Source organism: Anomaloglossus baeobatrachus, chromosome 10 (genome assembly GCF_048569485.1).
Source record: "Anomaloglossus baeobatrachus isolate aAnoBae1 chromosome 10, aAnoBae1.hap1, whole genome shotgun sequence".
Lineage (NCBI taxonomy): Eukaryota > Metazoa > Chordata > Amphibia > Anura > Aromobatidae > Anomaloglossus > Anomaloglossus baeobatrachus.
In genome coordinates, this window is record NC_134362.1 from 69991808 (window position 1) to 70014596 (window position 22789).

A 22789-nucleotide genomic window follows, 5' to 3' on the forward strand; every position below is an offset into this window, starting at 1 on the left:
TATATATATGTATGTATATATGTGTATGTGTGTATATATGTATCTGTGTGTGTGTGTGTATGTATATATATATATATATCTCTATCTCTATCTCTATCAGATAGTATAATGTGCAGATTCTTTTGTAAGCTAATCTAACCAACCACTCCTGGGTTCGGCCACTTTAGGGTCCACTTGCTTTGGTAAATAAGTGGCTTTACTGGGGAGGTTTTTTTTTAGGTTGGTGAGGTGTAAATGAGAATTAAACACTTTGGTGCGTCCTCACCCGCCCTATTACTCTATGAGCCCCGGTCCTGTGTAGAAGTGCATGTTGTGTAAGCAGTGAATACTTTCTACATTTATGTCATTCGGTTGGCGTTGCCTTGTAAACCACACGTGAGCTATTTGGCAGCAGGAACGCACCAGTTTGCACGTAGTGTTTTTGCATTATGTCATGTAATCCTCTTCTGAACATGTAGGACCCTGAAACAGTCGGGTTATATGCAACTGGTGGCACGTGGGGGGATCCCGGCCCCCTCCCTGGGGCACAGGTTTTCACCAGTATTGCTCATATGGTAACGAGTCCTTTGGTTTTGCTTCTTGAGTATATGGTGAGTGTTTGCTGCATGTTTCCACTGCGCAAAATGAAAAATGCATCTTCAGTTTCAAGAAACTGCACTGGATTTATAGAAATCTCGTGCCCACTGTGTTTTTTTTTTTGTTTTTTTATGCTGCGTAAACTGACCTGCCGTGTGTGTTTGAAATCCGCAATATTTCACTTTGTCTTGTGAGTATGGCTGCTTTCACACTTGCGTTGTGAGGCATCCGTCACAGTGCGTTGTGTGACGGATGCGTTGCATATAGTGTGCTAATAAAGTAACGGATTCCTGTAAAAGAACGTTTTGCGTTTTTTTTTTTTTGTTTCGCCGGGAAAGGAGGTTTGCGGTCGGGAGGAGAGAGATTGAGAGGTAACCGCAAATCCCCTGAGTGACTGCAGTGAGCCGCGCGATCAGCGGTGCCGTCACTCAGGTGACCCGTGGCCACAGATGAAGTCCTCCACCCTAGAGCTGTGTCCGCGGGTCACCTGAGTGAGGGCACAGCTGATCGCGCGGCTCACTTCAGTTGCTGCGTGGAGCTGATAGAGAGCGGTCGTGTTATACTGCTGCTCGTGTCAGATTCATGTAGCAGAGCTGAAAGCGTCGCGGGACCTCATGTGGATTACATCTGACCTGGAGGGGTATTTGAGGATTAATAAAGTGGGGAAAGAGGGTGTTTTTTTGTCTTTTATTCCAAATAAAGGATTTTTTCGGGTGTTTGTGTTTACTTTCACTTACAGATTAATCGTGGGGGGTTGTCTCACCGACGCCTGCCATGATCAACCTAGGACTTTGTGGCACCTATGGGCTGCCAATAACTCCTTATTACCTCGCTTGCCACCGCACCAGGGCAATTCGGGATGAGCCGGGTAGAGTCCTGGGACTGTCTCATCTAATGGATGTGGCAATTCCGGGCGGCTGCTGGCTGATATTGTTAGGATGGTGGGCTCCCCCTTAACGTGGAGCTCCCCATCCTGAGAATACCAGCCTTCAGCCGTTTGGCTTTATCTTGGCTGGTATCAAAATTGGCAGGACTGCACGCCGTTTCTTTTTAATTATTTATTTTACTGCACGATATAGACCCACCCACCGGCGGCTGTGATTAGTTGCAGTGACACAGCTGTCACTCAGCATGGTAACGGGTCTGACTGCAACCAAACATAGGCGCCGGTGGGCGGGGGAAGCAGGGAATACTAGATTGAATAATGAGTGGCCGGCATTTTCGAAAGAGGAAAAGCCGCCGGAGCTTTGTGACAGCCGTGCAGCACCGCGCCGGTGATTGGTGAGTATGAGAGAGACCAGGAGTGATTTTAAACTATTTAGATCGTTCTGCTGGATATGCTGAACATGCTCACTAGAACGTGACGGAATTTGTCAGCGGATTCTGTCGCTTAGCGCATAGCGGTGGAATCCGCCCCCATAGACAATCATTAGACACCTTGGCGGATTCCAACGGAATCCGTCAAGATGCGTTATTTTAACGACCCAAAAAACGTTACATGTAGCGTTCCCTCCACCTGACGCTGCGTCAAAATAACGACGCAGCGTCGTCCAGCGGATGCACTTGTGTTATGGTACGTCGTCAATACAAGTCTATGGAGAATAGCGCAGTGCGTTAACAGACTGCGCTTTTCTCTATAGCGGCGGATTGCGCTGAACGCAAGTGTGAAAGCGGCTTAAGTTGAGTTTTTTTTGTACGGATTTTCCCCATAGACTTGTATTAGAGATGGCAATTCTGCAGGTAAAAAAAAGCACGTTTTTGGTGCGTTTAGGTGGCAGAAACGCAAAAAAAAAACCCCCACGTAATCTGCATCTAATTATGTTAATATCAGCAACTTTGAAAAACAAAACTAATTTTTTAATGGATGACCCACCAAATAAAGGCATCATGTGCAGCAATAAAAACACAATTAAAAAAATGCAAGTAAAATGTGGATATGGTGCAGACGTTCTGCAGAGCCAAAAAACACACTGATTGCGGGAATGTAGCCTAATGGGTGCAAAAAATCTGCAACATCAAATACTCGTCAGGGGAATGTAACAGAAAAACAAATGATATAAGTTGGCACCAAAATTGCTGGATTTTTTTGGTCTCTGTAACAATGCATTAAAAAAAATGCCGTAGAGATCAAAACATATTAATATAAATGTTGTCTTGCCACACAACAAAGCAGTACTCTATTGACCAAAAAATGGTAACGTTTTAGGTCTCAGAAAATGGCAACACAATATATACCCTGGCAAAAATATAAACCCAACACTTTATTTTTGCTCCCATGTTTCATGACTGAGCTCAAAGATCTAAGACTTTTTCTATTTACACAAAAGACCTTTTTCTCTCAAATATTCACAAATTTGTGTAAATCTGTTAGGCGGCTTTCACACATCCGGTTTGACCCGTGCGGCTCAATCCGGCTGTGAAACCTATGCAACGGATGCGGTGAAAACACCGCATAATTTGCATAAGCTTTTTACATGCGGCCCGTCCGTTTTTTGCCGCTTGCGGCATGCTACTGAGCATGCGCAGTGGCAAAAAACGCATGCGGCGGCCGGATGCGGTGTTTGCCGCATACGGCATCCATAGGGATGCATTGGGAAAAGCGCCGCATCGGCCGGATGCGGCGCGATGCGTTTTTTTTTGCCACACAAAAAAACGTGCCAGGCAACGTTCCATCCGGCCGCCGCATCGGCTAAATCTGACGCATGCGTCAAAAAAAGGACCGAACGCAAGGCCATGCGGCACTAATTAAAGTCTATGCAGGAAAAACGTAACCGGCAGCAAAAAAAAAAACGGTTGCGTTTTTCCTGCAAAGTGCCGGATTGTGCTGCATAGCAAAAACCCGGATGTGTGAAAGCGGCCTTAGTGAGCTCTTCTTTTCCTTTGCAGAGATAAACCATCCACCTCACAGGTGTGGCATATAAAGATGCTGATTAGGCTACTTTCACTGCCCTATTCTCCATAGACTTGTATGGATGACGCACTGTAACGCAAGTGTCATCGTTGCATCCGCCGGACAACGCAGCGTCGTTATTTTGATGCTGCGTCGGGCAGAAGGAACGCAGCATGTAACGTTTTTTTTGAGCAGCGGAATCCTTTGGATTTCACTGCGCATGCTCTCTCTGGCTCCCTCCACCCGTAACCAGGGTACACATCGGGTAACCAAGGAACCCTGGTTACGTGTGCCGGGAGCACGACACTTCCCCGCTCGGCTCCGCCCCCTCCCGCACTCCGTATGTATACACACACACACGCTCCCCTATCCCCCAGCGATGCAGTCCCCGCGGCACTGACGTCCTCAGCCATGGCCCCGCTCTGCTCCACCCACTTCGCACTCCGCCCCCCGCTCCTGCCCCCCGCACACATTGTCGGCGACCGATCAGCTGATCACCCGGCGGCCGGCTACTGTGAGTGATCGGCTGATCACCCGGCGGCCGGCTACTGTGAGTGATCGGCTGATCACCCGGCGGCCGGCTACTGTGAGTGATCGGCTGATCGTTCACAATAGTCTGCCGACGGTAAAACTGTAAAAAAAAAAAAAAAAAAAAAAGGAATTGCGTTGTTTTGCAGCATCCGTTGCATCCATTGTGCCACTATATGCAACACATCCGTTGCATCCGTTACACAACGCAATGCAACGGATGCCGTTCAACGCAAGTGTGAAACTAGCCTTAGACAGTGTGATTATTGCACAGGTGTGCCTTAGGCTGGCCACAATAAAAGGCCACTCTAAAATGTGCAGTTTTATCACACAGCACAATGACACAGATGTTGCAAGTTTTAAGGGAGCGTGTAATTGGCTGCTGACTGCAGGAATGTCCACCGGAGCTTTCCCCGTGAATTGAATGTTCATTTCTCTGCAATAAGCCGTCTCCAAAGGCATTTCAGAGAATTTGTCAGTACATCCAACCGGCCTCACATCCGCAGACCAGGAGTAACCGCCCCAGCCTAGGACCTCATCATCTTCACCACCAGGATCGCCTGAGACCGGCCACTCGGACAACTGCTGCAACAGTCTGTGCAAAACCTAAGAATTTCAGCACAAACTGTCAGAAGCCATCTCAGGAAGCTCATCTGCTGCTCGTTGTCCTCATCGGAGTCCCCACCTGACTGCTGTTCGTCGTAACCAACTTGAGTGGGCAAGTGCTCCCATTCTGTCTGGCATGTTGGGAGGTGTCTCTTCACGGATGAATCCTGCTTTTCACTGTACACGGCAGATGGCAGACTGTGTGTATGGTGTTGTGTCAGTAACCGGTTTCCTGAGCTCAACGTTGTGAATGGAGTGGCCCATGGTGGCGGTGGGTTATGGTATGCGCAGACATATGTTTTGGACAGTGAAAACAGGTGCATTTTATTGAATGCACAGAGATGGTGACAAGCTCCTGAGGCCAGTGTTGTGCCATTTATCCATCACCACATGGTGCACGGCCCCATGTTACAAGGATCTGTACACAATACCTGGAAGCTAAAACATCCCAGTTCTTACATGGGCAGAATACTCACCGGACTTGTCACCCATTGAGCCTGTGTGGGGCTCTGGATTGGTGTATACATCAGCGTGGTCAAGGTCCTGCCAATATCCAGCAACTTCACCCAGCCCATGAAGAGGAGTGGACCAACATACTACATGCCATGATCACCAACCTGATCAGCTCTATACAAAGAAGTGTTGTACTGTGTGAGGCAAATAATGGTTGCATCAGATACTGACTGGTTTTCTGACCCCCCCCCCCCCCCCCCCACCAATTCTGTAGAACTTTTTACAGTAACCTTTTATTGTGGCCAGCCTAAGGCACACCTGTGGATTAATCATGCTGTCCAATCAGCATCTTGATATGCCCCACCTGAGAAGTGGATGTAGTATCTCGGCAGAGAAGCGCTCTCTAAGGGTGTGTTGCACACGATCAGTGTTTGCAGCGTTGTGGATGTAGCGTGTTTTCGCTGCATTGTACAGTACAAGCACAGTGGATGGGATTCCTAGAAATCCCGTGCGCACTGTGCTTGTTTTTTCCGCAGTAAACATTGACCTGTGGTGTGGCTTTCCAAGCCGCAGCATGGCAATTTTTTTGCTGTGGATTTAAATGCGTCCTCCGTAGGGAGAATACAGCGAGAGACTACAGCGCACCGGACCCTGATCGTAGGCACGAGCAGCTGCGGTCTCCTGCGGAGGAGACTCATGACCCCGCAGGTCAGGGTCCGCTGCAGCCAGGACGCAGTGAGTCCTGATCGTGGGCACATACCCTAACGCAGATTTAGACAAATTTGTGAACCATAATTGAGAGAAAAAAGCCTTTTGTATATCTAGAAATTTTAGATCTTTGAGTTCAGCTCATGAAAAATGGGAGCAAAAACAAGGGATTTGTTTTTGTTTTCTGCAATTTCGTTGCACTTGAATTTTGTTCCCTATTTTCCAGTACACGGTGGTAAAATGAATGGTGTCATTCAATAATGCAACTCGTCCCGCCAAAAAGCAACCCTTCATATGTCCACATATCTGGACAGAGAAAAAAAAAATATGGCTGTGACGGGGTCCTTCTCCCATATCACACAGTCAACAGTGCAAGAGATTAGTGAGCAATCCAAGAATATTTCTTCCAAGCAAATCAAACAGTCCATAACATAATCCACCATACAGAGGATGAATATAGTCCAGTAAGCACATAAATGTCTTGGGGATTCGTCAGACTCCTCCAGCAGTCTTTCTCCAGGGAAATTGGGGTTTCTCAGTCTCTCTTGGGTGCTTGCCTCAGCTTTTCCCTCAGAGGTTCAATCCTTGTCTCTTGTCCTTCTCAGCCTGACTAATTCTTCAGGTAAGCAGAGAGTTTAGGTGGACCCCAGGCTCCCCTCCCCCAGACTTAGAGACAGAAACACTACAGGGGGTGATTACCTACAGACAATACAATGTACACACAAGCAATACAAATAATGGACAGTGAACTACGCCTAAAATATGAACCTACACAACCCCTTCATATTTCACCATCACAATGGCTTTCGGAGGAAGGTGAAATTGGCCATGTTAGTAAGGGGTTAAACTTCATTGTCAATTAGCCAGAAGGTGAATTGTTACCAGTATCATATGGCAGGATCACATTGATCTGAGTCAGCAATTTCCGGATCCTGGTATGAGTTCCTAGTACAGGGGATGCTGGGGGCTCACACTCATCCGCACTCCCTTTGCTGGAAGGTAATGGAGCATTAACTGTATTGATCCTCATAGGTGAATGGGGCAGATGTGCAATGCTGTGTATACTCAGCGTTACTCAGCTTCCTGTGCTCGGCCCATGCTCGTCTCCTGGAGGAAGGAGTGCTGGCCCCGCCGCAGATATGTCAGTGTGTGTGTATGTATATACATATATGTGTGTGTCTGTGTGTATATAATATATATCAGGAGACACGTGTTGAAATCTTTTCCCACGGTGTGTTGCTTGTTTGGCCTCTAGGTGGCACTGTCAGTCTGATTTCCCCAAATGGAAGCAAGTCTGGGAAATAAGGTGGACAGGGACACATGGCCCCCAACTAATCATTTTACTGTACGTTGTGATACAATTAAGGCTAGTTACACACTTGCGTTGGACGGCTTCTGTAGCATTGCGTTGTGTGACGGATGCAACGGATGCGTTGCATATAGCGGCACAACGCAATGCTACAGATCGTACAAAATAACGAAAAGCGTTATTTATTTACTTTTTTTTTTTCTTCTTTACAGTACCGGCAGCCGACTATTGTGAACGATCAGCTGATCGCTCTCACATGCCGGCGGCCGAGCGCTCTGCTGAGTGCCCTGACATGCCGGCGGCCGAGCGCTCAGCTGAACGTTCGGCCACCGAGAAATAAAATTTTGTGATTAAAAAAAAGAGAGCTTGTGCAGTGAAAAATAAAGGTCTCCGCTGCTCAAAAGAACATTACATGCAGCGTTCCATCCGCCCGGCGCAGCGTCAAAATAACGACGCTGCGTCGTCCAGCGGATGCAACGCTGACACTTGCGTTACAGTGCGTCGTCCATACAAGTCTATGGAGAATAGCGCAGTGCGTTAACGGACTGCGCTATTCTCCATAGTGACGGACTGCGCTGAACGCAAGTGTGAAACTAGCCTAATAGAGTACATAAAACCTTAGCCTCAGAGCAAAACTCAAACTGCAGTCCCTTTTTAAAGTTCCGTTAATCTGTCATCATCTGGATAAAGCAGATGATCAGCCGCCCTGATGTAGAGATCTTTTGTGTTGTTCTTTAGTTTCCCACCAGTTACTGCTTTAGGACCATAAAGTCCAGTCTGGCTGGTGGGAAAGGTTTTGCCTGTAGGTGCGGCGTGCGTCCATGCTTTCCCTCATAGCTTGGACATGACGCACTTTGGTGCAGATACATGAAGTCGGCTTTGTTAGGGTTTCCCACACTTGAAGGAGTAAGATAACATCTGGAGACTGGCTGCTGTGTGGAGTCTGCCATTAACAAGCCCTGCAGACATGTCTGTACGTGTCCCATGGAGGCACATTTTGGGGGGGAGAAGTTTCTTGAATAAGGTGAGGTTTGTAAAATTCGAGTATTTGCAAAGCAATGTGTAAAATGTAATGAGACTTTAAGGCTTTGTTAAAGGGATATTATCTGTTTAAAACACTCCAGTGGTTTAGTTTTATTATTTCACCGCTGGGGTGATGTTATAACATAAGGTCCATGCCCCTAGTATTATTCGTGCCCTATCACGCTGCTCAGGTCCTGCCGCGCCATCTTGTGACACCCAACATCTGACTGTCCAGAAGTTGTCACAAGCTCTCATTGCAAGTCTATGGGAGCCAGAACGAGACTTTCATAGACTTGTATTGAGTTATGGCCTCCAGTACGCTCCACGAAACACCGGAGTGGTGGCGATAGAGTGAAGATGTCGGAAGGTGAATATAAGACATGGGTCAGGGGCTTAGATTAGATACACCTCTCAAACGGTGGGAAAAAAAACGTTGGAGTGCTGCTTTGACTCTAATTTTTAGAACAGAAGTAGTGTTGAGTGGACCCAAACTGTAAAAATCCGGATCCGCGCGGTTTCAGCGTCTGACCCGGGAATCCGGCTGCACGATCCGGATTCGGGATTTTTTTTCCCCCTCTTTCTCGCTCTCGACTTCTATGTGTCCGAACTTCTTTGTCAACCCGCCACTGCTCCGCCGGACCCGGATTTTGAGCGATCCGCTCACCTCTAAACAGAAGCGTTCAGCCCCTGAGGCTATAGAAATGGCTGTACACCACTTGCATTGCTCTGAGAGCTCAGCGCTTCTCTATCATTTTGGCTTTCGTGGATATGCGACCACCACCGATCAAAGCATCGGTCATTGTAGGTGACTGGCTGAGTGATGAAGTCATGTTGATTGCTTCACCCCTGAGACCCTCACATGTTGATAGAACAGGGGTCTGTGGGAGAAGCAGCAAAGAGAGCAGTGCTGGGCTCAGTCAGTAACTCCAGTAGACTTCACAGGTGAAGCATGAGACTAAGGACGCAGGTCTGAAACGCGTCAGGCGGGGCTGGATGCCCAAAATACGCAATTTTAAAGAAGGATTTTAATATGTCAAAGTCTTGAATTTTATGAGGAACGGTGTGCGGGCTTCCTTCATCCTTCTCTTGCAGCTCTGCCTGTGCTCCTCATGTCCCTCCTGATCCCGTCCTTCTGCTGGGTGTATGCGTCCCTGCCCAGCTCTCATTGTGTTGTGGCCAGTGCCCTGGTGTCTGCTTCACATCAGACTGTTCTGGGGGAGACAGCAAAGCTTCTTGCAATGGCACCTGTGTATGTGCCATCTTGGAGGAGGGGGGCTCCCGGTGACATCTGAATGGGCTGCGGGCACCGCTGGTCACTTACTTCACCAACTGGCAAGATAGAAGTTTGTGTCTTGGGGTTAATCTGTGACTTGGGAGTGATCCTGTAATTTTATGAGCAGTGTATTTGAGCTCTTTCTAGGAATATGCTTCATTTCTGGACACCTCTGGATCTGGGGACCACTTTTAGTTGAGTGCTTCAGCCAATTCACCACTTCTAGGTGTGATTAAAGGGAACCAGTCACCATTTTTTTTGCTTTATAAACTATGCCCATCACCTTTGAGATCATGTGACTGTTGTTCCTGCAGCCCCTTTGTATCCTCAGCCATGCCCCTGCATACCTTTTTGAAAGTGTTTTATACTTGTCCTGTGTTGGATGTAAATGATGTGGTCCGCTCCAATGTGTGAGAAATCAGGTGGGAAGCCATATGTAAATCAGGCTGGAATTGCACTGTGGGCGTCAGTATACTTAGATGGCTTACAAGTGCACTTCCAGGTTGATTTGCATACTGCTTCCCCGTCATTTTTGTACAGCGTGGTGGCTCAGTGGTTGGCACTGTATGGTGGCTCGTTGGCTTAGCGCTGTGTGGCGGCTCGTTGGCTTAGCGCTGTGTGGCGGCTCGTTGGCTTAGCGCTGTGTGGCGGCTCGTTGGCTTAGCGCTGTGTGGCGGCTCGTTGGCTTAGCGCTGTGTGGCGGCTTGTTGGCTTAGCGCTGTGTGGCGGCTTGTTGGCTTAGCGCTGTCTGGCGGCTTGTTGGCTTAGCGCTGTGTGGCGGCTTGTTGGCTTAGCGCTGTCTGGCGGCTTGTTGGCTTAGCGCTGTGTGGCGGCTTGTTGGCTTAGCGCTGTATGGTGGCTCGTTGGCTTAGCGCTGTGTGGCGGCTCGTTGGTTTAGCGCTGTGTGGCGGCTTGTTGGCTTAGCGCTGTGTGGCGGCTCGTTGGCTTAGCGCTGTGTGGCGGCTCGTTGGCTTAGCGCTGTGTGGCGGCTTGTTGGCTTAGCGCTGTGTGGCGGCTTGTTGGCTTAGCGCTGTGTGGCGGCTTGTTGGCTTAGCGCTGTGTGGCGGCTCGTTGGCTTAGCGCTGTGTGGCGGCTCGTTGGCTTAGCGCTGTGTGGCGGCTCGTTGGCTTAGTGCTGTGTGGCGGCTCGTTGGCTTAGCGCTGTGTGGCGGCTTGTTGGCTTAGCGCTGTGTGGCGGCTTGTTGGCTTAGCGCTGTGTGGCGGCTCGTTGGTTTAGCGCTGTGTGGCGGCTTGTTGGCTTAGTGCTGTGTGGCGGCTCGTTGGCTTAGCGCTGTGTGGCGGCTCGTTGGCTTAGCACTGTGTGGCGGCTCGTTGGCTTAGCGCTGTGTGGCGGCTCGTTGGCTTAGCGCTGTGTGGCGGCTCGTTGGCTTAGCGCTGTGTGGCGGCTCGTTGGCTTAGCGCTGTGTGGCGGCTCGTTGGCTTAGCGCTGTGTGGCGGCTCGTTGGTTTAGCGCTGTATGACAGCTCGGTGGTTTAGCGCTGTTCTCTTGCTGGGGTCCTGTGTTCACATCCCACTAGGGACAACATCTGCAAGGAGTTTGTATGTTCTCCCTGTGTTTGCATGGGTTTCCTCTGGGTACTCCGGTTTCCTCCCACACTCCAAACACACACAGAGAATATAGACTATGCTGTGGTATAGGCTGGCGTGCAACAGTGAAGTAAGTTTCACTTTCCCCCTCCTAGACGTATCTACCAGCCACACTACGGCTACATGTCTCTGAATGTACGTCTATTCTGGAGGAAGTCTGGCATTCCTGCTTCCTTCCTGCGCTGGTCCTTGTGTGGGCACCGAGACCTCCCTTTTATCTGTCTGCGGTGTGTTCCTCCTGTATGGGCACTGGTGGTGGTTCCCTCCCTGTGCCAGGCTGTACCTTCCACCCTCCCCTCCTGTGTGTTGTCAGCCATGCCCATCTGTTTCCTCAGCATGTTTTGCTGTGGTATGTGCAGCATGCCCGGGCACTGCCCCGCTCCTCGTCCTCCGTCTCCCGGGCTCGCTGGCAGCTCTGGGATTCCTTTTAAGGCATAGACTTCTCTGTGAGAATAGGAGCATGGGGAGGAAACCAGGCTGGCAAGGGATCTGCATTTTCTTAACCTTGTAATTCCAATATACAGCAAAAATAAGACTTAGAAGCGCATCAAAAGCGCATGAAATCCACAACTAAGATTGTCAATACCAGGAAGATTAAAAAAAACAAAACCCTCTTCATTTAACACACCAAATAGTCAAAAAGCGTAGAATCAAAAACGCAATTTATATAACACAAGTAAACTAAGGTGCTGGGATGATGCAGAAATTCAGCAGCATCAAAACTCACTGATCTTCATTGTTAAAAGAAGCAAACTGTGGAAAAAGGCGCAGATAGGGTCTTATCCGGTAAACTGGCGAGGGGTAAATGCTGGAAAGACACTCGCCTTGTCAGGTTATGCCAGTCACAACCCCTCAGTAAACCTAGAAGTAGCGTGAAAGGCAGCGGTCCCGCCGTGATGAGAAATGTCAATGCAAAAGAAAACTGGTTTGAATACAGCGCCAAACCCACAGGAATGCAAGGAATAAATGTAAATCCCTTTTATTTCCACAGGTCTACGCGTTTCAGGGACATATCCGTCCCCTTCTTCAGGACATTGTAAGTGTAGACGTGGCTATTTTAGACACATATATATAATATGAGCCTGCGGCCCCTTGTTTGCTATAATATTTCCTGTCCATTGTCCTGAAGGGGATGGATATGTCCCTGAAACGTGTAGACCTGTGGAAATAAAAGGGATTTACTTTTACTCCTCGCATGCCTGTGGTTTTGGCGCTATATTCAAACCCATTTTCTTCTGCATTGAAATTGATCTTCATTGTTGGAATGTACCCGTTAGTTTCCACATTGATCATAAAGTTATAGCTTACCCTACCAAAATACTATTTCTGGGAGTCCTCACAAAGCTTGAGCATAGAAATGTATATAATTATGCACTGCAACCACCTGTAAGTGAAGCGAGGTGCAATGACGATCTATTAAAATAAAGGAGCCAGATGCAATTCCTGGCAACGGGCTGCAACTACTTAAAGGAGTACATCGGGGGAGATGAATAAAAATAAATAAAATCTTCCAATGGTCTTGCCCTCAAACTATAAAGATAATATCCATAGTGCAGTTCTATATCCTCACATTACCTGTAATTCAGTGTGACACTGGAGCTGCTCCTTGGTGCTCCCCCTCCTTTCTGGGACTTTACATCACACGCCCCCTGTTCTCGGACAGACGCAGCTATTAGGGGGATGGCTGTTACTTGCAGCAGGTAAGCAGGCTACGCCCCCTGATGTGTGATGTGGCCTCCCAGAGGGGAAGAAGAGCAGTGCAGAGCAACTCCTGTCACACTGAATTACAGGTAGTGTGAGGGTAAGGAAGAGCACTGTGCATCTCCTATTTATAGTTTGAGTGCAGGGCCAGAAGAAGATTATTTTTATTTATTTTTTTTTAATCTTTTTGCAGTACCTCTTTAAGGCCCTGTGCGCACTTACTGGATTTTGGCGCGGATTTGCTGCATGTTTCGCTGCAGAAAATGTTCAGAACATCTCTGCAGTGATTCACCAGCAAAACCTATGGGAAAAAAAAATCCTGTGCGCACTAGTCGGATTTTGACAGCTGCATGTTTTGCTGTGGGATTCCCGCAGCAAAAACAGTTGCATGCAACTTCTTTTCCGCACATCGCTGCAGGATTTAACTACATTGACTGCCATGTAATCGTGAAATCCTGCAGGGAATAACGCAGGCAGCAAATTCTGTGCGGTTCATTGCGTTTTCCTGCGGTATTTCGCGGTTTACCTGCGGTAATGTACATCGCTTTCCTGCGGTTTGCAGGGAAGTGATGTCATTATGACAGGAAGAGGAAGCGGAGCAGAGAGTAAACACACACACATATCACAGACACACACAGACATCACAGACATAGAACACAGACACACAGATCACAGACACAGACAGACATAGACATATAGAACACAGACACATAGACCATACATAGAAAACAAACGGACATATAGAAAAAAAAAAAACACGTGGGCTCCACTGTATATTTACCGTCCAGCCGAGGTAAGCACACAGTGGCGGCCCGGTATTCTCAGGCTGGGGAGGGAGAGGGGCAGGGTTAATGTCCCCCGCCTCCCTCCCACCTCCCACAGCCGAGACTATCAGCCGCAGCTGCCCCGGGACTGTCGCATGCATTATGCGGCAGTACCGGAGTGTCCCCGGCTCTTCTTGCTGCCGTGTAGCAGTCGCAATCAAGGTAATGTAAGGAGTTAATGGCGGTGGATCACCGCCACTAAGTCCAGGCTTGATCATGACAGCGTCTATGTGACAGCTGACATGATCAACCCGTAAGTAAAGTGAAAAAATCAGACAGAAAAATCCTTTATTTTAAATAAAACACAAGCCTCGTTCACCCTTTTATTAACCCCCCCGAAACAAAGCTCCGACGTAATCCACAGCTCCGGCGTCCTGCAATGCTTGCATCCAGCCACGACTGACACAGACACTGCTGAATGCTGCCTCGCAGCGAGACAGCAGAGGGTAACCACAGGGCATTTCCCACGGCCGGTAATGTGAACTCACTGCCGACCGTGAGAAATGCAGAGTGTGCTCACAGGGACTCTGTCTATCTATCCCTCTGTGTCTATCTATCTATTCTTCTATCTATTTCTCTATCTCAGAATGAAATGACTTTTTTTTTTTTTTCTTCAGTGTGCTTTATTGCATTGAATGCAATAAAGCACATACCAACCCGCACGCGGCAAAACCGCGGCAAACCGCATGCGGTTTTCGGGTGCGGTTTGCCGCGTTTTTTTACCGCGGGTGCGGTAATCTTTGAATACCTGCGGAATTTTCTTGAGAAAATTGCATTTTCCAGTGCGCACAGGGCCTAACACAGAGAATCAGTAGGGGCACTGAAATTGGACCGCTCCTATTGTAAAATGATGTATTACAATATGATGTGGTTTCATGAGAAGACGACTATACCCCTGAAAGCATGGTGACAACTTATGTGAAGTTTATTGAAACACTTAGAGGTTGTCATTCAGTCCTCCCAGACTGGTCCATCAGATGTCAGATATAGAAGTGTGATCCATCGGTCCACAGGCCAGTGCTCCAGATTGCCAAGTGTGGTGTAAAGCACTGGATTGTGCTTGGTGATGTAAGGCTTGTATACTGCTGCTCGGTAATGGAAACCCATCCTGTGAAGCTCCTGGTGCACAGTTTGGTTGAAGGTTGTAGACTTTGATGCACCTCAGCACTTGGTGACACCGCTCAATAATGTTACGTGGACTGTACTTCGTGGTTGAGTTCCTGTGGTTCCTAAATGCTTTCACTTTTTAATAACGCCGCTCCCAGCTAATTGTGGAATATTGAGGAGTGAAGAAATGTCATGAACAAGCCATTCTTATGCAAAAGTTAAAGGCAGACAACATTGAGGGGTTGGATGTTATGCACCCTGGCAATGAACAAAATGAAAAGCCTGATTTCAATAATTAAGATGTCTTGAAACCTTGAGACAGTGTAAGACAGGTCTGACTTCCAGGTATGCTGGAAAGCTGGGTGACTACTAAAAGGGTATCTGTTAGTAAGATCAAACTTCATATATACGTATGCAAGTCTCTGAAATATAAATCCATCGGCACCTTTATATCTTCTATCTGTTGCTGCATTCCTGAGTGATAAGTGTTTTCATATGCAAATGAAGTATTAATTCTTGGCGTGATGGAGCACGTATGCTTGAAGGATTGTTTTCCTGCCCAACAGCCTTATTGGTGGTTGTTTTGCTTTCTTGGCCTGATTCGTCCAGCTCAGGCTCTGCTTCTCTATACCCCAGCTGCCATGTTTGTCAGGGGGTCCATACACTGCGTCCGATTTGTTCCAGACATTGCTGGAGTTACTGGATTTGTGTGGGGTTCCCCTTTATTGCAGTTAATATAATTAACATTTCTTTCGTTTTTTTTCCTGCAGAAAATCAAAGACTAAGCCCAATGGTAAGAAGCCAGTGTCAGAAGAGAAGAAGTTATACCTGGAGCCAGAATATACACGTGTCCGAGTCACAGACTTTGAATTCAAGCAACTAGTGACATTACCACAGGAAATAGATCTGAACGAGTGGCTGGCAAGCAATAGTAAGTGGCCTCTTATAGTGTATATCTGTGTCCTGGCAGGGTCCTTCACCGCTTCTTACTGTGAAAGGAGAGAAAATAAAGGAACCTCTGTCCCGTTCACAGGGGCTTCCATCCAGCAGCCACAGATTACTGTCCCTCAAATAGATTTGCACCAACTGAAGTAAACACCCCTTTAAATTTCATGCATATTGAGATTGCAGTCTCTTAGGCAATAGCAAGGTATGCATATTGAAATCTTTAAAGGCCGCTTTACATGCTGCAATATCGTGACCGATATCGCTAGCATGGGTACCCGCCCCCATCGGTTGTGCGACATGGGCAAATCTCTGCCCGTGTCGCACAACATCGCCCAGACCTGTCACACATACTTACCTGCCCTGCGACGTTGCTGTGACCGTGGAACCGCCTCCGTTCAGCGTCACAGCGACGTCACAGCTGCGTCACTGAACCGCCGCCCAATAGAAGCAGAGATGAGCGGGACGAACATCCCGTCCACCTCCTTCCTTCCGCATTGTGGGCGGGAGGCAGGTAAGGGGAGGTTTCTCGTTCCTGCGGTGTCACACGGAGTGATGTGTGCTGCCGCAGGAACGAGGAACAACATAGTTACTGCTGCAGCAACGATATTCGAGAATGGACCCCCACGTCATCGATGAGCGATTTTTGCACGTTTTTGCAACGATGCAAAATCGCTCAAAGGTGTCACACGCAACAACATCGCTAAAGCGGCCGGATGTGCGTCACAAATTCCGTGACCCCAACGAGATCACTTGAGCGATGTCGCAGCTTGTAAAGCGGCCTTAAGTCTATGTAAGTGTGTTAATGCTGCTTGTCATTGAGTCATCAAAATTTTCTTCCTACTGTTTACCCAAATTTTTAAATACAATTTCCAGGTTGGAAGCTGGAAACCTTTGGATAGACTGACTCTGTAGAGCAACTCAAACTTAAAGGGAATATGTCAGCTGATAATCTAGTACAAAACTAATGGCTTCCTGGAATTGGGCTTGGGCAACCCTTTCAGGATCAGTATTTCTCTACCTGATCTGGTTATCTTGCTGTAAGCCCACGGAGAATTCATTGTCTGTTGCGTGTTGGCTAGTCAAGCATATGTAAGTCCAAACTGAAAATGCACTGCTCCCTCACGCCCACCTCTCCGGTGTTGGCACCAGTGATAGAAAATGACAGTAAAGATTTTTACAATCACTGCCAGGAGGTGGGTGAGGGAAGCAGTGTAAATCTAGTTTGGATTTAGATATGCTTGACTAGTCGGCACACAACACTGAATTCTCTGGGGCTGCTTACAGCAAGATAAAAGGATAAGGTAGAGCAATAAAAGTTACTGATCCTAAAGGTTTGCCCAAGCCCTGTTCCAGGATACCTTTAGTTTTGTACTAAACGACCACCTGACCGATTCCCTTTAAAGCTCCACTCCAGCATTTTGTTTTCTTATTTCACCACTGAGGTGGTATCACTAATGCCTGTTCCTTGCTCCCAGTGAAATAGTTACCAGCTGCCATCTTCTGCTCTTCCCAGTGCTGCTTTGGTCCCATGTGCTATTTTGTGGCTACAGCTCTTGACTGACCGGGCGTCAGAGCTAACAATCACAAACTCTCAATGCAAGTCTATGAGAGGCTCATTCTGACTCCAATAGACTTGCATTGAGAAGTGACCTCCGGCTCCTCCTGCAAATACCAGCGCGATGTGGAAGGTTACAACCAGCAGAAGACTGCCAAAGTGGCACCAAAGACAGAAGATGATGGCGGCTGGTAAGTATATTACTAGGGGCGGGAACGTGCATTAGTGATACCGCTCTAACAATGACATGAAATGGAGTGGTGCTTTTAAAGGGGGTTTGTGGTCTTAGAGGTCATGTTTTCGTTGAATTAATGAAATTGTGCATGAATTGTGTTGGGTGCAGGACGTCCCTTTATTCTGATTTCTCGTGCTTCTTGCAGTTACCACATTCTTCAACCACATCAACCTTCAGTACAGCACCATCTCAGAGTTCTGCACAGGGGAGACTTGCCAGACCATGGCTGCCTGCAACACGTGAGTTACCTGCCGTGTATCTAAAGGCTTCGCTGGAATTTTAACAAAGTTAATTAACGAAGGAGTAATAAAGAAGTCGTCCAGTTAATTCCCAGCACTTCTGCTCCAATCTTTTCTCACTGCATCAGTGATGTGCCGTCTTGTGTTCACGTGTGACCGCTGCAGCCAGTCGCTGGGCCTCAGCAGTGATGCCAGTGTGTTTAACACATGGTTGTGAGCAGAGTCTGGTGCTTACTCTTCTATTTTATCCGAATTCCTCCAATGGGCCAATTTTCTTAAAATACTTGAAGACTCCCACTGTTACCATTACCTATTTATCTGTCCGTACACCTTCTGCTCAGTCACCTATACAGGGTCTAATGTATCCCATAGTGTCCTTGTTATAGATTTTTGGGCGCACCATGTTTATCAATGTGTAATATAGTTCACAGTTCATGCAGCGGTCACCTGTGTCTTCTGCTTGTATATCGTGTCACCCTGCCTGTGATACACCTGGGTGATTATTCCATCTGTATGCTTATGCTAACCTGTGCATATCACGCTCTGCTTCTACAGACAATACTACTGGTATGACGAGCGGGGGAAGAAGATAAAATGTACAGCTCCTCAATATATTGATTTTGTCATGAGTTCTGTACAAAAATTGGTGACGGACGAGGACGTCTTTCCTACCAAATACGGTGAGCGATAACTTTCCAGCTCTTATTATTGGATGATAAAAGGTCATGTTTCTTGGAGATTACAACCAGTTTGCCTCTCCATAATGTGTAAGACCACCCTAACCCCAATACAGAGGTATTACTATCACACCGTTGTCTACGCACCTCTGGATCCACACCTATATTTGTTGACTTAGGGCGCTCCACCTGATGAGGCAGCATCCTCCATTCATTCAGTCTGGCTGTGATGGCCGAAGTGACCACACCTTCAGAGTTACCGAGGGGATGCTAAGGGGTACTTCTCACATAGTGAGATCGCTGCTGAGTCACGGTTTTTGTGATGCAGCAGTGACCTCATTAGCGATCTCACTGTGTGTGACACTGAGCAGCAATCTGGCCCCTGTTGTGAGATCGCTGCTCGTTACACACAGTGCTGGTTCATTTTTTGGACGTTGCTCTCCCGCTGTGAAGCACACATCGCTGTGTTTGACAGCGAGAGAGCAACGATCTGAATGTGCAGGGAGCTGGGTTCTGGCAGCCTGCGGTAAGCTGTAACCAAGGTAAATATCGGGTAACCAAGCGAAGTGCTTTGCTTGATTACTTGATATTTACCTTGGTTACTAGCGTCCGCCGCTCTCAGGCTGCCAGTGCCGGCTCCCTGCACACGTAGCCGGAGTACAAATCGGATAAATAAGCAAAGCGGTTTGCTTATTAACCCGATGTGTACTCTGGCTACGAGTGCAGGGAGCCAGCGCTAAGTGGTGTGCGCTGGTAACCAAGGTTAAATATCGGGTAACAAAGCACTTGGTTACCCTATATTTACCTTGGTTACCAAGCGCAGCATTGCTTCCACGCGTTGCTGGGGGCTGGTCACTAGTTGCTGGTGAGATCTGCCTGATTGACAGCTCACCAGCGACCATATAGCGACGCACCAGCGATCCTGACCAGGTCAGATCGCTGGTGGGATCGCTGGAGCGTCGCTAAAGTGTGACGGTAGCCTAACTTGGCTGTTTCCATAACTTCTATAAAACAGAACGTTCCCGTGACCCCCTTTTTTCACATATATGCAGGTTGCACCACACAGACCCGTACTCCAATCCTTAAAGTTTGATTATTATTAATGAGCGTGCACTATGATGCTCGTAACGAGCAGTCAGACACTGACTGGCTCAACTCATTAACAGAGTGTAATGGAAGTCTACGGGGATCTCTAGCATTTTGTCGGAAGATCTCATAATTGTAACCCCTCTGTGCCTAGTGTTCTTTTCCCCAGACATATTCGGATAGGCAGAGGTCTTCCACTTTGAGGAACAGACCACTGCACTGATGTTTTGGGTTGCTGACTACACAAACTTACACTGATGCACCTTTTCCTTGTTTGATATCCTTTTACTAGCATGGGAGATGTATGGATGGATGTGGAAATGGCCCTGTTACCGAGGAAGAGAGCAGGGGCTATGGTCCACTTTTAGAAGCAGCAGTTAAAATTGACACTTAAAGGGAACCTGTCACCAGATTTTTGCCCTATAAGCTGCGGCCAACACCACCGGGCTCTTATATACTGCATTCTAACATGCTGTATATAAGCGACCAGGCCGCTGTGTAGAACATTAAAAAACACTTTATAATACTTACCTAACGGTCGTGCTGCGGAGGATTTGGGCCATATGGGCGTCTCCTCTTTCGGCCATCTTCGTCCTCTTTCGGAAACCTGTGTGCATGACGCATCCTACGTCATACACTCTCACCGGCATTGAGGGCCTGTGTGGAACCGGCAAGTGTGTATGACGTAGGATGCGTCATGCACACAGGCTACCGAAGGCGGACGAAGATGGCTGAAAGAGGAGGCACTGGACAACGGAGACGCCCATATGGCCCAACTTTACCGTTGCGCGACCGTTAGGTGAGTATAAAGTGTTTGTTCTACACAGCGGCCTGGGCTCTTATATACAGCATGTTAGAATGATGTATATAAGAGCACACTGGTGGTGGCCGCAGCTTAGAGGCCCCAAATCTGGTGACAGGTTCCCTTTGAATGGGTTTTTCCACTAACACAGTTTACTTTAAAGTTAATTTTACTCAATAGATCTTGGAATAATAATTTCCACTATTGAATGTTTTTACAAAAAATGTTCCTGTGCTGAGATCTTATACATGTGTCCCTGCTATGTACTGTGTAATGGCCGTGTCTGACTGTACAGGAACATGGCCTGATCATATCATAGCTCCTGGGCCGGGGAGGACGTAGGAGTATAAAGACATTACAGCACGGGATCACAGCTAGTTCTTTTTGTGAAGTAAAACATTTCTCTGGTTTTGAAAAAATTTGTTGCCTGAAGAATTATTTGCTATCCCACACTGTATACATTTTTTGCTTTCTCCCTGACCCAGGAGATATGGTATGATCAGACCATGTTCCTGTATGGTCAGACACAACCATTACACAGTACATAGCAGGGGCACATATATAAGATTATCTCAGCGCAGGGACAGTTGTTTTTATTTTTTTTTAACACATCCAATTAAGGAAATTATTATTCCAAGATCTATTGATTAAAATTAACTTTGTGTGAAAACCCCTTTAAGGGCCTTGCCACATTGCTTAGACTAAACGGCCAAACCAAAACCCACAGACACATATTTAGGGGGTTTTGCCCCTCATCAGTGCAGAGTAAGAGAACTGGTTGACTGGTTGAGAGGCCATTGACATGGGGTCTAAAGGGGTAAAGTTTCTTTTTGTGGAGCGTGCCAAGGATGGCATAGTGAAACGTTCTAGGTGGAGATTGTAGAATGGGATGTCTGTGCTTCTGTATTCATTCTGTAATGTATGATCTTGTTTTTGCTTCATTGAACAGGCAGGGAATTCCCCAGCTCCTTCGATTCCTTGGTGAAAAAGATCTGCAGATACCTATTCCATGTTATTGCTCATATTTACTCAGCTCATTTCAAGGAGATTGTCGCTTTGGAATTACACGGACACTTAAACACTCTCTTTAGTCACTTCCTCCTCTTTATTCGGGAGTTTAACCTACTGGACACCAAGGAGACCGCCATTTTTGACGACCTGTCTGAGATGCTCTTCACGGAGGACAACAGGGAGGCAGCAGGGGCTACAGGAGGGGCACAGAACCATGTAAAGGAGAGATGAGTTGTTCTCCACATCCCCTCCCCTAAGTGTCCCTCTTTTTCTCCTTCCACTGCCCCCTCCCAGCGTACCCTGACCCCCTATAAAGAGCTGGCTGACCTACCGGCTCAAAGCACAGGGGAAATGGGGTTCTAGGAATTGCGCTGCCGGTTTTGGAGTAGGGGAGAACCATGCCTGTACTACCCCAGCCTGAAGGGGAGCAGACCTCGCTCTTATCTTTAGCAGGATGTTGCACCAAGTATCACCTTATTTTTATTTGTGTCTTGAGGTTTTTTTGTTTTTGTTTTTTGTTTTTTTTCCTTTTTGTTTTACTCTTCTTCTTTTTTTTTTTCTTTCCTATTTGTTATCTCTCCTTTTACGCTCTTCTTTACCTTGTTTTCTTCTCCTGTTTCTTTTTATGGGTGGCACTGCCGTTTCTGGCTTAAGTCTATTATCCTATTGAGAGAAAATATTTGCATTTTTTTTTTTTATTTTTGCCGTGGCTTTGGAAGAATGTTAGTGGCACCTACGTGGGGTGAGAAAAAAGAGCTTTGCTATAAGAGCATAGAAGAGGCCGCCTGCAGTCCCCCGCTGTGGAATGAATCAAGGCTCCCATGTCACCGCCTGCCGTGGACATCTGCTCGTCCCCTCTCCCTCTTCAGGAGGAATGCTGGGTGCTCACCCATTGTTGGGGTGGAATGATAACGATGGCTTCTTTTAGTTTATCTGTTAAATAATGATAATATTAATAATAAAACAGATTCTATCAACCTTTGGGTTAGTTCTTATGTCCTCCAAGGTAGCACTGATAATGGATATCCAACCAGCAGACACCATGACTCTGTGCTTCAAAAAAGACCATTATTAACACTGTTTTCATTGAAAATGGCAATCCAGATTATTTATGTATAGATATGAATTTTTTTCTTTATACAGCCTGTGAGATAGATGGAGAGAGAGAGAGAGATATATCTATACACACACACCATATTTTTCACTTTATAAGACGCACTTTTCCTCCCAAAAAAGGAAAATGGGGGGTGCATCTTATAATCCGACTATAGCGGTGCCTGGGGGTCCAGTCTGTGCAGCGGTCGGGTGCCTGCCACCCGCATGCAAGCACAGGTACCCGGCCGCTTGCACGCAGGGTGGGCGGGCAGCCTGCTGGCTGCCACTCTGTGCGTGCGGGGCGGGCGGCTGTGCAGCAAGTTACCCAGTTTGTCCGCGGTCCCAGTTTCAAATGATGGCGCCGGAAGTGGGCACAATTGCAGATGGAGCTCTTGGATGAGAGCTCCATCTGTGCATGCGCCACTCCAGGCGCCATCATCTGAACCGGGACCGCGGACTCCACTGGGACACTCACTGCACCGGCCTGCTGCACGACTCACCCGCCGCCGCTGCTGCTGCCACCACGGACCCCGCGG

The 22789-nt window shown here is 47.6% G+C and overlaps 1 protein-coding gene across 2 annotated transcripts in view; it reads left to right on the top strand.

Annotated features, from left to right (window-relative positions):
• Positions 1–22135, top strand: part of MOB2 (MOB kinase activator 2) — a 62851-nt gene extending 40716 nt beyond the window's left edge. For both annotated transcript variants that reach the window (XM_075326397.1, XM_075326396.1), the window contains exons 2-5: positions 15376–15536; positions 17489–17582; positions 18138–18262; positions 21097–22135. In XM_075326397.1, coding sequence (XP_075182512.1) covers positions 15376–15536; positions 17489–17582; positions 18138–18262; positions 21097–21389 — 673 coding nt within the window. In that variant the 3' untranslated portion in view covers positions 21390–22135. The remainder of the gene's footprint in view (positions 1–15375; positions 15537–17488; positions 17583–18137; positions 18263–21096) is intronic.
• The last annotated feature ends 654 nt before the right edge of the window (positions 22136–22789 follow it).